We start from the raw sequence: 16,888 nt of genomic DNA on the forward strand, positions 1-16,888 counted from the left end.
TGATTGAGATGGTTACAGGCTTGCTAAATAAAAAACAATACCTTTTTATGCATTGGCTTAAAGGCCTTAAAATGCTTGAACCCCGATAATTGCTGCTCGCAGCTATATTTATTTTTTTGTTTTTTGTTAAGTTAGTGGTGCAGAAATATGTACTTTACCTTTAAACTTCTCCTGATCAAATTTGTTCCTTAGGGCAACAAACTGTTCCAGTTAATAAAAGCAAACACAGGCATGGGAAAACCAAATAAATGGAAGCCAAGAAGAGAAAAGCTTGGTTTAGCATGCATCTGCTTTGTTCGGATGCCTTTCGGGAACACACACACACACCTGGCCCATTCGAACACCTCTCTCCGCTTTACGGCCCAACATTAGGCCGACATAATGAAGCAGACGCTCTTCGAAAGAAACGGCGGGTTTGATTTTTCATTTACGCTCAATGGATTCCTGCCTTGTCTTTTTAGAGAGCCGCCTATACCTTCACTCAGGACGACACGCGTGCACGCACATTTTAATAAGCGAAGAGAGTGCTTCCCGCCTCACTATTTACAGACGAGGAACAGGAAGTAAGGCGCTTTTTATAGCCAATCATTTATTCTTAATTGGTTGCTGTGGCAAAGGCTTTTAGCATAAGCCACGCTATATTCATTTACTCCACATTTTCTCTACAATAGAGCCTAATGGACAGATTTAAGACTTTAAATGAGCACTCTCAAAAACCTTGCCCCCTAAACGAGTGAGTGTGCGTGTGTGTGTGTGTGTTTGCATGTATCACTGTGCACTCTCACATTCACACCGTTTGAAAGCCACACTGAAGTGGGTCGTAGTTTGTGCCTTTCAGAAAGAAAAGCAGCCTGCCTGCCTGTGTTTTTTAAGTGAAACACAACATTTTCATTTAGTCCAGTTTGGATGCATTAAGCCGTTTTGTCTGCGCACGTTTCCCTGGACAAGCAACGGCGTGCTGCTTTTATGTGCTTGTTACCGCTCGGCAAGGCTTATTCACGCCATCTCTGGCTAATGTCCTGCACGGTCGCCGTGTTTCTCCACTCGTGTTAGTCTTAATCAAGTCTAGTAGTCGAACGCGGTTCACAAATATCACATGCTCTTACCGAAGGCCGAGATTGTTTTAACCCCCGTACCTTTCGTTCAATACTAGTCATATGTTAAATATGAAATAATGCAATGTATGCATGCTAGATGTTTCTTTCTATAAATCAGAAGTATGAGTTTCCTAAAAGCTTTATGCAGAAGATGTTTATGGAAGTGCTCCCTTTAGTTTAAGCTTGTCAATTTACATTTTAAGGTTTTAAAAGGGATTGTTCATACAGAAATGAAATTCAGTAATTTTTTTCTTACTCTTATGTTGTTTTAATACTTTTTTTCATCAAGGATGTATTAAATTGCTCAAAATTAAACATTAATAATGTTATAAAAGATTTATATTTCAAATAAATGCTGTTCTTTTGAACTTTGTTCATCAAAGAATCCTGACAAAAATCAGTTCCATACAAAAATAAGAAATTAAACAAGCAACACAACTGTTTAAACACTGATAATAAGAAATGTTTCTGGAGCAGCAAATCAGCGTATTAGAATGGTTTCTGAAGAGCTGTAAATAAATAATATTTCACAATATTACTGCTTTACTATATTTTTAGTTGGTGAGCATAAGGAACTTTTTTCAATAACATTCAAAAAATCCTTCTGACCCTAAACTTTTCAGTGTGTGTTTGGAAAATTTATGGAAAACCACAATTACTTCTATATTTCATGGAAGAAAGTCATACAGGTTTGGAGTAAACTGATAAAATTTACATTTTTTAGTGAACTATTACGTTGAAGGCTTTATTTTTCATCTCTTAACTTCATAAACAAGCACTTGCTGTTATATTCAACAAATATATGCAGGAAACGTACATATGGCTCCTGCAATTTAGAGTCCGACTTGGGCCTCCAAAACAATTTACAGAACAAAATAATAATAAAAATAGTATGAATTGCTGACTTTTTCCACTGTTACCTGAATACCTCTAAAACAAATGATTATTTGTGTGCTCAGGTAAGCTGGTGGGCATGAACGAGTCATCTGCAACAATTACCATGACGCCAGAGAACATCTCCAGCCAATCAGTAAACAGAAATGTGGTGTCTGCCGCCAACCTAGGTGTGATTCCATCCGATCAAGAGAACATACACAGGTAAACAAAACGAAAAATGTCCTGTTTCTTTCCATTTTCATTTTTACTGTTGTATTTTTTTTATTATTATTATTTATTAGATTTTTCTCCACTCCAGGACTTGAATTTGTGTGTTTGTCTTATCTAGCTATACTCTGGGGACATGTATATCCCTAGAATGCAATATACAATGTCCCTAGTAGTTGCATAAAACTGACAAAACCTACTTTTGGGATTGGATCCAAAGGAAAAGTGGTTTATGTGTAAAGTCAATTATGTTTTTTTTTTTTCTCTTAAAATGCTGTTTTCAATGTTTTTAAAGGCATAGGAATGCATATATTTCCCAGACATTTACAAAGATCCATGGTTTTCAGAGTAATTACTGTAGGATGCCTTTCTGACTTTGTGAAGGACTGTAGCAGCCAAAACTTTCATTTGCGCACAAACACACACACGCAGACATCTTGCTGACACACAGACAAACTTATTTGTCTCTGTCTCATATATGCACACAAACAAAGTGACGTTTGGTCTGGACTTTGGGTCGGTCTGATGTAGGGTAATTTAATTATAAAATATGAGCAAATATGAAAGCACCTTGAGAAGCATTAAAATCTTCCTCACAAGGACACACAGCACACAGGCTGAGTGGAAATCAATGCCTGCAGGTCTGTGGAAAAGGCCTATATTTCATTTAGAATACGCAATCGGGCAAATGAGAGCGTGTCATCAATCACGCGGCTGTTTCTTAACAGACATACTGAAAAAAACTCCTTTATCCTTCCTCTACAAACCTTTAGACACTTTTTCGCTAACAAACATGTGACTCAGATGTTCTATGTGAGTTTTCATTAAGTTCAATAAGTTTAAGTTTAGTATGAGTTTAAGTTCAAAGTTTAATAATGGCTCTGGTTTTTGTTCAGTTTTAAACATTGTTGCAGTACAGTTTAGATGCTAATTTCATACTTGTTCATACACTTAACAAGTATTGAGAAACATATGGTCTCTTTTTCCAACTTTGACACCTTTTTAATAGTATACTTTTGTTGCAGAGGCCTTATAATTATTAACATGTACGCACAAAGTTGTGCAATTTCTGTGATTAATGTAATGTGTGTTGTCAATTCAATTCACATTTATTTGTATAGCGCTTTTCACGATACATATAGTTTGAAAACAGCTTTACAGAGAATGCATGTCAACATTACAATTACAAGAATGCAGTTAGCAAATAATGTAATAATTTAGGCTTGTCCCCGCCTAAAATCATAAAAATCCATGCTGTGTATTGTAAATAATGTAATGATGTATATTTAAATGATTGTCTAAGTAGTAAAACAATACAAATGCAAACAGGGCAAAAAAAATGCCTTTTAAGTTTAGAAATACCGCTTGCATGACAAACACTTTGTAAAGATCCATTTGAGGGTTATATTAGCTGTGTAAACTTTGGTTATGCACTGTTCAAGGCAAGCGCGAGCTCCGTGGGCGTGGAGCATGACAATTAAAGGGCCAGTAGCTCTTAATCGGCTTGTTTATAATGATGCCCCAAAACAGCCAGTTAAAAAAATGAATAAAAAAAAATCTATGGGGTATTTTGAGCTGAAACTTCAGACACATTCAGGAGACACCTTAGACTTATATTACATCTTTTTAAAAAAAGTTCTAGGGCACCTTTAAACGCACTTGCCCACAGCGGCACCGCCCCACCATTGTTTTAGTAATAAAAATCATTTTGTTTAGTTAGAGAACAGACACTACTGAAGGCGTCTGCTCAATTCAGCGTGTTTATAAACATTTTATGTTTAATATAAGCAAGTTTATAATTGTTTCTTATTTATTTGTTTCCACAGTGTTTGCTGATTTTCAGTTTATTTAAACTTTGTAAGTTAGGCTATGTGTTATTTTATTAGGCCGCCATGCTTATTAGCTTTGATAAGTCCTCTTATTTGTTTTGTTAATAAAAGTTCTCTGTTTAGCATAAGCAAGTTTGTCAATGTACTGTTTTGTTGTTGTGTTTTCATTAAGAATAATAATGAACCCACCATTCAAGCAATTGCTGGCCACAAATTGTCACTAATTCGAACGCGAAAGTCAAATGCGCACGGCCGCACAGACATTCATAAGCAATTTAAAAGCAAGGTGGAATAGAGGAAAACTCCAACGTCTCAGTCTCCATGCTTACACTAATAGTAGTAGCAAGACTTTCCTCTGTCCTTATAAGTACAATTTTGGCTGTATTATTTATTTCCCCTTCAAAAATTGCTGCTGAGAAATATTTCAACCGTTAGATGAAATTTACTCCCATGCCTCTGGTGTGGTAGATCTAATTGACCCAGTTCTTTTGTGGATTGTGGGTATTTGAGGGTTGCAGTTCTTCTGTTTGGCAGCAGGGGGCAGCACTGCTTCTGTCTACAGCCACAGCAGGAGAATGCAGGGAATCCAGGGGAGCAGCATCTAAATGAGCTTGAAAAACAGAACTCTATTCCTGTCTTTCTCTAGATTACAGAAAGAAAACATGCTGTCTTCTCGGTTACTAAATAGAGACTAAATGAATCACAGCTATTATCACTTTAGTTTTTTAGCAAGCCAAACCAAAGCAATAACAAACAGTCATATCAGTGGGTGCATCACATATAAGATGCTTTTTTTTTTTTTTTCATTAATTCCATTGACTTGTAATCAAACTCATGTGAAAGCAGAGGACTGGAAACGCAAGCTTATACGAAGAAATTTTGGATTTCACTGCATTCCAAGTTTGGTGAACTCTGACCTGTGAATACGTATTATGTAAAGACATCTATATGCCACAGCATTACCTCTTAGCTGAATTAAAAGTACACAAACTTTAAAGTGGAGTAATTATATATTTTTACATTTTGGGTTTATTATTTGTTATATGTTATATGTTACATTTTTCTTTTTAAAAAGGATGCCAGTCATTGCAGTGTCTGTAGAAATTCACATACTCGAAGTCTAGTGTGACCACGGCATGAGTCAGTGGATTATATGTATATATACTGATTTGTTACTCTTTAGAACAAATTGAAGCATATTTTTGACCAGCTCCTCTGTATACGGGAGCAATAGCAGGCCAACAGGTGGGCCAACATCTGTCGTCCAACATCTTTGGATCCTTTCAGTAAATTCTTCACTATTGTCTTCCCCAAGTCACTGCAATTAGCTTTTTGAAGAGTCTAGTGATATCTGTCTCCTGGTCTTCTGCTCTTCTACAGTGTTTCATGTCCGTTTATGTCATATTTCATGTATGCTCTTTAGTGTATGTGCATTTTTACCCTCTGTGTGTTAGTTAGCAGCTGTGTGAGTGGAATTTGTTTCAGAGAAGAGAGAAGCTTGTCCTTCATTTTGGAGAGGGACAGCTGGTCATCTGGTCACTCACATTAACCTCTATTAGTACAGAGGACTCTTAAAACAGACACACACGCTCGCACACAAACATACTTGGCATGGACATTTGGCAATTGATGACTAAAACCCTCTCTGCAGACTTGAGGACATAGAGGAACAAGATACCAGAATAAGGCTTAACCATATGGTGCATCCGGTGCAAAACATTTGCTTTCAGTCTTTAAGAACATAGTTGGTTGTATAGGGAAATGTTTTCCAAATGCTGGCCTTTGCAGATACGTGAATAGGAGACTTAAGGTAGTGATAGTGGTCAGCTGATATGGGTCAGTGCCAATCATATAGAACTAAGTAGCTTTTTAAAATCAAGAAAACATGTCACCCCAAAATAAAAAAGAAACTATATAATTATATTTTGCATAAAGTATATGAATCTCATTTAAAGCCCATTAGTTTTTTGTTTTCTCAGACATGTTCAGGATAATTAAAGATAACTACATTTTCCCCTTTATTTATATTTTTTAAATATTTTAATATATTATGTATGATTTAATGCATGTTTATACATACTGTGTATATTTAGTTTTATGCTTTACAGTGTCTCATATATAATATAATATAATATAATATAATATAATATAATATAATATAATATAATATAATATAATAAATATAATATAATATAATATAATATAATATAATATGCATTTATATATTTTTTTTTTAAATGAAGCCAATGCAGCAAGTACTACCATGGTACATAAATACTTTTAAAATGTAAATGTCACCTTTTTTTGGCAGTAAAGAGTAGGCCTATGGAAATGTATTTATTTATTTTGCATTATGGGAAGGATGATTGGCTAAATTGTAATTAATATAATTTCACAATTCAAAAAACAACTTTTTTTTCATTAAGTAAAATCAAATTTTATTTATTTTTATTTTATTTGGGGGTGAAATATGATGAGTAAGTGTTCATGACAGATTTTGTGATTTACCCATTTACATCAACACATTTGTGAATCTGCGAAACAGACCCTTTACCAGTAAAACATGACCTAATGAATTGGCTGAGAAACATTTCTTTCACTTTTTAGGTCCATCTGTGAAAGTGAATGATAACTGTTTCGTGTGAACAGGAATCTTACCAGTCTAGTCTTTAAGGTTGAATAAAGAGGCGACAGTCATTTAGTCTCTCTCTCTGATTAGGAGCAAGTGTTAGCGTGTGTGTGTGGATCGATAGCGGTCCGGCTGGCCAGCGCTGGGCTTCTGCTTTGCTTTTCTTCCCACAGCCTCAATTAATCCAGTTCAGAGGCCCAGTGGAGACAGACCAGAATACCAATGACCCATTTAGTGCCTGAACCCCACCGTATGCAACACACACACACACTGGGTAGAGCTGCTGTGGGTGTGTGAATGTTTATTTTATGTGAGAATGAGAGACTGATAGACAGGGAGAGTTAAACAGAATGACTGTCCAGTATCAGGACCCTGCAGCTGTAATTGTACTGTGTCTCTCTGTTTGTGTCTATAATTGTGTATGTAAGTTTAGAAGCCACTGAAATCATGTAAATCAAGTGGCTTTGGGTTATCTCACTCACACACACACACACTCTGTGCCTCAGGGCCATGTTAAGTGCGTGTGTAAATAAGACTTTTATAAACTGACTCCATTAGTCGTGCCACAGGGACTGAGAGATCAAAGTGTCACCAGCACTGACAGAGATACAAAATACTACACCTGTCTGTCTGAAAATCTAAATCTAAACTTTGTTGGTCGGTCCGTCTTTCTATCTATCCATCTGTATTTCCTATCTATTGTTCCTTCTACTGTTCCATATTGATCTATATATCTGTCTGTCTGTCGTTCCATCTACCATTCTATATATCTGTCTGTCGTTCCATCCAGGGGCGTAGATAACCCCCCCCCCAATATTCAAAGCCATCAGTTACAACCCCCCCAGTATAATACAACCATACCAACATTCAACCCCCCCCAAAGTTGAAACCAAATCTACACCCTTGGTTCCATCTACCGTTCTATATATCTATCTGTCTGTCTGTTGTTCCATCTACCGTTCTATATATCTATCTGTCTGTCTGTTGTTCCATCTACCGTTCTATATATCTATCTGTCTGTCTGTTGTTCCATCTACCGTTCTATATATCTGTCTGTCGTACAATCTACCGTTCTATCTATCTACCCATCTACTGTTCTATCTATCCATCTACTGTCTATATATCTATCTGTGTCTGTCGTTCTATCTATCTATCTATCTATCTATCTTGTATCTATCTATCCATCCATCCATCCATCCATCCATCCATCCATCCATCCATCCATCCATCCATCCATCCATCCATCCATCCATCCATCCATCCATCCACTGTTCTATCTATCCATCCATCTACTGTTCTATCTATCTGTCTGTCGTTCCATCTACTGTCTATATATCTATCTGTGTCTGTCGTTCTATCTATCTATCCATCCATCTACTGTTCTATCTATCCATCCATCTACTGTTCTATCTATCCATCCATCTACTGTTCTATCTATCCATCCATCTACTGTTCTATCTATCCATCCATCTACTGTTCTATCTATCCATCCATCTACTGTTCTATCTATCCATCCATCTACTGTTCTATCTATCCATCCATCTACTGTTCTATCTATCTATCTACTGTTCTATCCATCTATCTACTGTTCTATCTATCTATCTATCTATCTATCTATCTACTGTTCTATCTATCTATCTATCTACTGTTCTATCTATCTATCTATCTACTGTTCTATCTATCTATCTATCTATCTACTGTTCTATCTATCTATCTATCTATCTATCTACTGTTCTATCCATCTATCTACTGTTCTATCTATCTATCTATCTACTGTTCTATCTATCTATCCATCTACTGTTCTATCTATCTATCTACTGTTCTATCTATCTATCTATCTACTGTTCTATCTATCTATCTATCTATCTATCTATCTATCTATCTATCTATCTATCTATCTATCTATCTATCTATCTATCTATCTACTGTTCTATCTATCTATCTATCTACTGTTCTATCTATCTATCTACTGTTCTATCTATCTATCTACTGTTCTATCTATCTATCCATCTACTGTTCTATCCATCTATCTATCTATCTACTGTTCTATCTATCTATCTATCTACTGTTCTATCTATCTATCTATCTACTGTTCTATCTATCTATCTATCTATCTACTGTTCTATCTATCTATCTATCTACTGTTCTATCTATCTATCTATCTACTGTTCTATCTATCTATCTATCTATCTACTGTTCTATCTATCTATCTATCTATCTACTGTTCTATCTATCTATCTATCCATCTACTGTTCTATCTATCCATCCATCTACTGTTCTATCTATCCATCCATCTACTGTTCTATCTATCCATCCATCTACTGTTCTATCTATCCATCCATCTACTGTTCTATCTATCCATCCATCTACTGTTCTATCTATCCATCCATCTACTGTTCTATCTATCCATCCATCTACTGTTCTATCTATCTATCCATCTACTATCTATCTATCTATCTATCTATCTATCTATCTATCTATCTATCCATCTATCTATCTATCTATCTATCTATCTATCTACTGTTCTATCTATCTATATATCTACTGTTCTATCTATCTATATATCTACTGTTCTATCTATCTATCTATCTACTGTTCTATCTATCTATCTATCTACTGTTCTATCTATCTATCTATCTATCTATCTACTGTTCTATCTATCTATCTATCTATCTATCTATCTATCTATCTATCTATCTATCTACTGTTCTATCTATCTATCTATCTATCTACTGTTCTATCTATCTATCTATCTACTGTTCTATCTATCCATCCATCTACTGTTCTATCTATCCATCCATCTACTGTTCTATCTATCCATCCATCTACTGTTCTATCTATCCATCCATCTACTGTTCTATCTATCCATCCATCTACTGTTCTATCTATTCATCCATCTACTGTTCTATCTATCCATCCATCTACTGTTCTATCTATCCATCCATCTACTGTTCTATCTATCCATCCATCTACTGTTCTATCTATCCATCCACTGTTCAATCTATCTGTCTGTCGTTCCATCTACTGTTCCATATATCTGTCTGTCTATCTATCTGTCTCAATATTTGTGTGTGTGTGTGTGTGTGTGTGTGTGTGTGTGTCTGCGTGTCTGCGTGCTGATTGTCAGATATGATGCCCTCTCCAGTTGGTTAGCAGTTTGCTCTGACGGCCCTTGTGTCTCATGCTGTCATGGTTAAATGGTGGCCATTGTGTGTGTGTGAGTGTGAGACAGAGAGTTTAGGAGTAAAAGAGGGGCCTCATGGTGGGACAGGGGGCATGTGTGCTTCTCAGTGCTAAATGGGGTCCCCGTGTGTGTGGGTGTGTGCTAAACGGTTCATTGTTGTATAATAGGGTGTGTAAATGGGAGGCAGATGGCAGTGTATCAGGCACGTGGGTCCCTCTTAGTGAGAGAGAGAAGGATAGACAGACAGGAAGGAGGTACAAGGGCGTAGAGGTCGGACAGGGTCGTGTCTCCACTGTCAGTGGAGCCGTGTGCGGTGCGTTCACTAGTGTTTCCAGTCTGTGACGTTACCACGGTTACTGGACACCAAGAATTCTCCCACAGCGCTATAGAACGGCTCATTAGTACAGTTCACCACTATTACTACTATAGCTCACTCATGCATTGAAGAAAAAAATTGTCCTTAACATTCTTACTATCGATTAGCTGTCTATTTAAGCAAAGGATTGTGTTTTATTGTGCATATAGGCAGGTATTCAGGTATTATACATCTTTGCAGATCTCAATGAAAGTTTGCATTGCTTGTGTACTACAAATTTTGGATAAGTCTCTCTGAATGACTACATGTACAATTCAATGTACATTGCAAGTAAAGCATACTTACTCAATTATTAATATTTTAAGTTTATGTGTGAAATGACAGAGCTAAATGAATCACCTACACAAATCATCCAACATAATTCAATTAGCTTAATCATTTTGGTACTGGTGTGAATGGACTTTAGTACTGTGACATGTAATATATTAATAATCACACATTACAGCTTTTATTTAAATCACAAAATTGCTAAATATGCTTTACTCCATCACCACTGAAGTTGTTCTTGTCCTCTGCACTCTATTTAGTGCACACCCCCACTTTTTGCTCCCAGTCTGTGAGAGGCTACCGGGTTCGGGTCTGTGATTGACAGGAGTGTGTCCCTTGGCCCCTAATAGCTTCTTAATCAGACCAAATAATAGACTGCCATGCCTGTTCACCACCCACACACACACACACACACCCTCTCCCATGCTCACATATGGGTATGGTACAAATTTATGTGCTTTATTAAATGTATTTATTAACTTACTTTAGTCATTGTTATTAAATGTTGGAAACCTGATATTCGTTTTCTAAATCTTACTTTGCTGTAAGTTCACAAACAATAATTTGCCATTACACATGTTTATAAAGCTATATTTTTGTAAATCTATAGACCTATGCACATATATTATATTATATTATTTAATATAATATAATATAATATAATATAATATAATATAATATAATAAATATATTATATTAGTTGAATTTTTACCTTTATTTTTTTTTTTTAGTAGTATATATTTAAATAATTCTGGTTTTATATACACACACACATAATATACACACACATTTTTTGGACTTATTATTTAATTGAAGCAAAGTCTCATCAATGTTTGTTTTTATCAATGTCTCACTTTTTTATTATTATTATTATTTTTTTTTTACATTGCTTCAAAAATAAAATACAACAAATACAGTAGCAAGAATATTTTGTAAATCATATGTTATAATTCTATTTTATAACTCTTGTTTGGCTATTATAATTATCACCTTCTTTTTAGATCATTAGTCATTAAATCCTCTGCAAACACTGCAAATACATTGATTGTGGCCGGCATCTTTAATTTATTTCTCTAATTTATTTAATGAAAATCTAATTCACAGTTCATTTCATGATTAAGTGATTAGAATTAAAATTTCCTGATAATTTACTCACCCCAATGTCATCCAAGATGTTTATGTCTTTCTTCAGACGAAGAGAAATTAAGGTTTTTGAGGAAAACATTCCAGGATTTTTCTCCATATAGTCGACTTCACTGGGGTTCACCGGGCTGAAGATCCGAATTGCAGTTTCAGTTTCAAAAGGCTCTAAACGATCCCAGACAAGGAATATTTTTTAAGAAAGTGACCAATCGTTACGCTAGATAAGACCCTTATTCCTCATCTGGGATCGTGTGGAGCTCTTTGAAGCTGCGCTGAAACTGACATTTGGACCTTCAACACATTGAACCCTGTTGAAGTCCAATATATGGAGAAAAATCCTGGAATGTTTTCCTCAAAACTTCATTTCTTTTCGACTGAAGAACGAAAGACATGAACATCTTGGATGACATGGAGTAAAATATCAGAAAATTTTAATTATTTTGAGTAATTCTAGGTTCATTGGTTAAGTCTACAGAAGAGTAATTTGAGATGCACAGAAAGTTATCACAAGTAGTTGAAAGATTAATTTTTGGAATAATATAAACTGATTAATTGTGCACGATAACATTAAGGGTATTTGCTAAAGTAAATTATACCCATTCTGTTTTAATTATGAAAATATAAATTTATTTTATTTTATCCCTTTTTGTTTGTGTATTTACAGGTTTGCCGGTAAGACGGTTAGTTCTGGTTCTCTGGTCTTGGTGTCAGTCGCCCTGAAGGATCCTGATGCTCTGATCACCGTTAACACAGAGAAGACAGTGATCGGCTCCATGCTACTGCGACAGTTTAAAACGGCCCTGACGAACATCACCTCCTAGAAAGAGTCGACTATCCAGTGCTCAGTCACCCTTTCACACTCGCAAGTTCAGTCCATGGACAAGTGCCATAATTCAAATATAGCTCACTTTGGGTTATAAAGACACTTGGGATGGTTTGCATTGTCTTGAGAAGATATCCTGTCAGGTTTTTGAGTGTGTGTAGCACAAAACAGAAGGACTTTGTATCTGTCTGCATTCTCAGAGACCAAATATGCTTTGCTTTCTTTAAGGGCAACTCAATGTTCTCTGCTAAGCTGTATTCGGAAAGTATTTTCAAGCTCAACACTGACAATGTGGCAAGATTTATTTGCAAGATTCCATTTCAGCAGTGTGCCGTTTTTCTGTCTGTGCTTTAGTGTGGTCAAAACATGCAAAATGTTCAGACACGTGATGTGCCTTTCTTAAAATGATGAATCCAGGTGCCTGAGAGGCTCTCAGACGAGTTACATTTACTCATAATTACAGTGATTAAAAATATATATATGGAAAGTTCTTGTTCGTTTGGTTAATTTGTTTCATATTATTCTGTGATTTGTCTTGTTTTGTGCCATATGGACTCGTTTCATTGTCATGTGATGATCACAGGACATGATGTCTGGTTTAACTGAAGTCTATTTTTCTTGACAGTATAATATGTTTATTGCTTCTGATGTGTTCCCAGCACATATCTCTCTAAAATACATTTCTGAAGAAGGGAATGCTTATGAATAAATGCTTCTGACCACCGCTTGAAACTAATGTAATCATCTCAAGGCTTTATTTACTGTTGAGGTGATGTCAGAAAGAACTGTCTCTTCCTCTGACTGGATGAAAAATCAGGAGTTTTATGTACTGTAATATTATATTTTCTTTTAGCATGAATTACTGGGAACAGGTATGTATTGTAGTTCTTTGAGAAATTTTACAAGAGTGAAGATATGTTAAGTGAATCCTAACAAGCTATTTGAGAAGTATCGACTGCAGGCCTTCTTGGACACAACAAAATACAACATTCAAGGAGTTTGCGAGCTGGATCCGTCTCTGCCAATGGGAACTATGTTTTTTTTTTTTCTTCAAGATAACAAACATGTTGTAGGTGAGGAAGTTGAGAAGAACAAAAGGTAAGAGATGTCTAAAAAAACCGCAAAGTTGAATTGCTGTGTGAGAACAGGCTCTGTAATTTGGTGAGTAAAAATGTTATGAAGGCTCCAGGAAGTATTTGGACACTTAAGCCTCACATTACTTCAGTCACATGATCCTTCAGAAATCATTCTAATATGCTGATTTGCTGAGGAAGCCATGATACACTACCATTCAAAAGTTTGGTGTAAGAAAGATTTTAAATAAATATTATGTAGCAAAGGATGCATTCAATTAATTGAAAGTGACAGTAAAGACTTTTATGATGTTACGAAATTTTTCTATTTCAAATAAATGCTGTTCTTCATAACTTTATATTAATCAAAAATGTATCGCAATTTCTACAAACATTTTAAAAAAGTTTTCAACATTGATAACCATTATTAATATTTGAGCACCTATTATAATAGATAATAATTGACCAGCAAAGTACCGTGTTCTACCTAGACGCCACACGCGATGAACGGTTTCTATTTTTCGGCGACGTCGCGGCTGTTACAACAAGTATGACAATGATAATCTCAGGTAACGTACTGTTTATGTCCTTTATTTAATGTTTAAAGCGTCTAATGTGAGTTTGAATATCATTTCGTGTCTCTTTTATAGCCGTAGGCTACTGAAAGCAACAATGGACAATTCCCCTCAGATTTTCAAAATAAATAAAATGAAAAAACGTTCAAACTTTCGACCCATTGTGAACAGACAAGTGTATTCTATGACAAAGACTGTTTCAGTAACTCAGTATATATTTTTAATAATGTTAAAATGCTGTAATAATCATGAATTTGATTGTATAGCAAATTACCATTTCGTTGCGAGTGGCGGGAGCTTGCAGAGAGACTCTTACACGCGCTCTTCTGATTGGTTGCGATTTATTTTGATTGACTTTATCGCGTCTCATAGTCGCGAAAGACAAATTGTTTGTCGCTGGAATCTTATCGCACGGATCGTGTGGGACACTGAACAATGCTGAAGATTCAGCTTTGCATCACAGGAGTAAATTAAATTTTAAAAAATAGCTATTCACATGTGAAAACAGAACACAGTTTATTATAAATAATATTTCACAATATTATTGTTTTTATTGTATTTTTGATCATACCAAACTTACATTATTAATTAATTATTTAAAAACAATGAATGTATTTATTTATTATATTATATGTAAATGGACTTAAATTTGTTTATTTTTTTCTAATGCAAGACAAGGTGTCACATTCATTCATTCATTCATGTATTTATTTATTTTTGCTTAAATGTCCAAGTGTCTTAAGTGTTCATTCCAATTCCTAATATTTATACCATTGTGAAAAAACAATTTCCAGATTGGGCATCAGTCCAGGATGGCACTCGAGACAGACTCTGAAGGCCATGGTGACATTTTTGAGACAAAGGTGCAAACTGAGCAGTGTGACTAATGTCCGGCTAAGATGGAATTGTAAGCTCTAATTTTAATAGCTTGTGTGTGTGTGTGTGTGTGTGTGTGTGTGTGTGTGTGTGTGTGTGTGTGTGTGTGTGTGTGTGTGTGTGTGTGTGTGTGTGTGTGTGTGTGTCACAATGAGGATGGTAGTACCAGAAATCTTTGTCCTTGTGGGACATTTGTTGATCCCCATGATGAAAAGCTTCTAAATCATACTAAGTGATCTTTTTTTTTTTAAATCTAAAAATGCAGAAAGTTTTTTGTGACGGGTAAATTTAGAGTTAGGCGACAGACTATACAATTTGTACAGTATAAAAACTATGTCTATGAAAGTCCCCATAAAACCTGGAAACCGAACGCATGTGTGTGTTTTGAACACCTGTCTCATCATCTGCCAGCCCATAGCTTGCACATTAATCATGATATTAATGTCATAAAGCACTTGTTCCCGTACTTCCTGACTCTATAGAGGCCCTTTTCAGTCCTGTCGGTGTGCGTATGCGTGTTTGAGAGTGTGTGAGCATGTATATCGAGAGGTTTTCAGTACATTTGCTCATTAACTGAGAGAAATTGTAGTTTATGGCCAGTATGAGGCTTTCCTCTGTCAAGCAACAAGCCACATCTTTATTGAGCATTATGGCACTTGTTGTTTATCACTGCAGTAACGCACAACCCAGATATGATGTGCACACAGATGTGCAGCTGACATTTTTATGTGCCTCTGAGAGATGGAACGGACGCGTGCAAGAGAGAATTCAACACCATCTCCTTCCATCACTGGAGGCTGTTAAGATGTCAGTGTGCTGTTAAGATGCACTCCAAAAGCATCCTGTGAAAAACACTCATCATGCGCAACGTCTTGCGTGCTTAGCTGCTTTATCTCTGCCTACTTTCTATCTCCGTTTAATTACGATGATAGCATAATCATACTGTCGATATGAGGAAATATTTAACCAATAAAGTATGAAATGCAGTGATACTGTAAAAATAATTATGGTTAAAATAGATGACTACAGCCCCTTCATTCAGCACATTAGGGACAATTTGGATTTTTATACAAATTATTTTACAAAGCATTTAATTGCAATAATTAAATGATTAAAAAAATTGAATTAATCTACACTAACCATTTTTAATATGGAAACCATATTAGTTATTTTTTTTAATATTAAAATATCATATTTAAGTGAACATAAGGGAATTTTTATTATATTTGTGCAGAATGCCATTTTTTTTTTTTTTTTTTTTTTTTACATATCTCCATGTGCATATTCCTATATTTTCTCTGGTTACACTTTACAATGTTAATTAACATGTACTTATAATTAGGGTTAGGGTTTGGTTTAGGATTAGTTGCATGCAACTATGCATATTTTACTGTTACTAATTACATGTACATGTGTAACACAGGCACTGTAAAATAAAGTGTTACCTTTTTGTAATTTCTTGGGAATATTGTTTATCAATATACAGTTTTTGTGTCCTCATGTGTCCTCAACATCACTTTCAACCCTGTTAGTCTTTTGTGCAATGCCAGTTCCTTAATGACACCATCCTTCAGGATGTGACATCATATTTAGTGTGCATGGATTTAGTAATGGATTTGATTTCTGTGGTTTGTCTCACTTTACAACATTTCATCCTGTTACAGAAATCGTTACATTAAAGGATTAGTTAATTTCAGATGAAAATGACCCCAAGCTTTACCGAAAACTACAGAATAACACAAGACACGTCACTCGTATTGTTTTGAATGGGAGAAAGTGCATCGCGCAATATGGCGGAATAAGTCCCGCCTTCTAAATAAGAGCCACTCACCGATTGGTGAAATCATCGCGTCACTGCAGCGTTATGAAGTAAAATATAGCTTCCGCCAGGCTGGCTTCCGTATTCAATTTA

General features: G+C 35.5%; 1 protein-coding gene across 2 annotated transcripts in view; it reads left to right on the top strand.

Annotated features, from left to right (window-relative positions):
- Positions 1–13,030, top strand: part of ap3b1a (adaptor related protein complex 3 subunit beta 1a) — a 67,259-nt gene extending 54,229 nt beyond the window's left edge. Inside the window, exons 26-27 of one of the 2 annotated variants that reach the window (XM_067375051.1) lie at positions 2,057–2,195; positions 12,294–13,030. In XM_067375051.1, coding sequence (XP_067231152.1) covers positions 2,057–2,195; positions 12,294–12,450 — 296 coding nt within the window. In that variant the 3' untranslated portion in view covers positions 12,451–13,030. The remainder of the gene's footprint in view (positions 1–2,056; positions 2,196–12,293) is intronic. The other variant, XM_067375049.1, reaches the window with a different exon arrangement.
- The last annotated feature ends 3,858 nt before the right edge of the window (positions 13,031–16,888 follow it).

Source organism: Chanodichthys erythropterus, chromosome 22 (genome assembly GCF_024489055.1).
Source record: "Chanodichthys erythropterus isolate Z2021 chromosome 22, ASM2448905v1, whole genome shotgun sequence".
NCBI classification, from domain to species: domain Eukaryota; kingdom Metazoa; phylum Chordata; class Actinopteri; order Cypriniformes; family Xenocyprididae; genus Chanodichthys; species Chanodichthys erythropterus.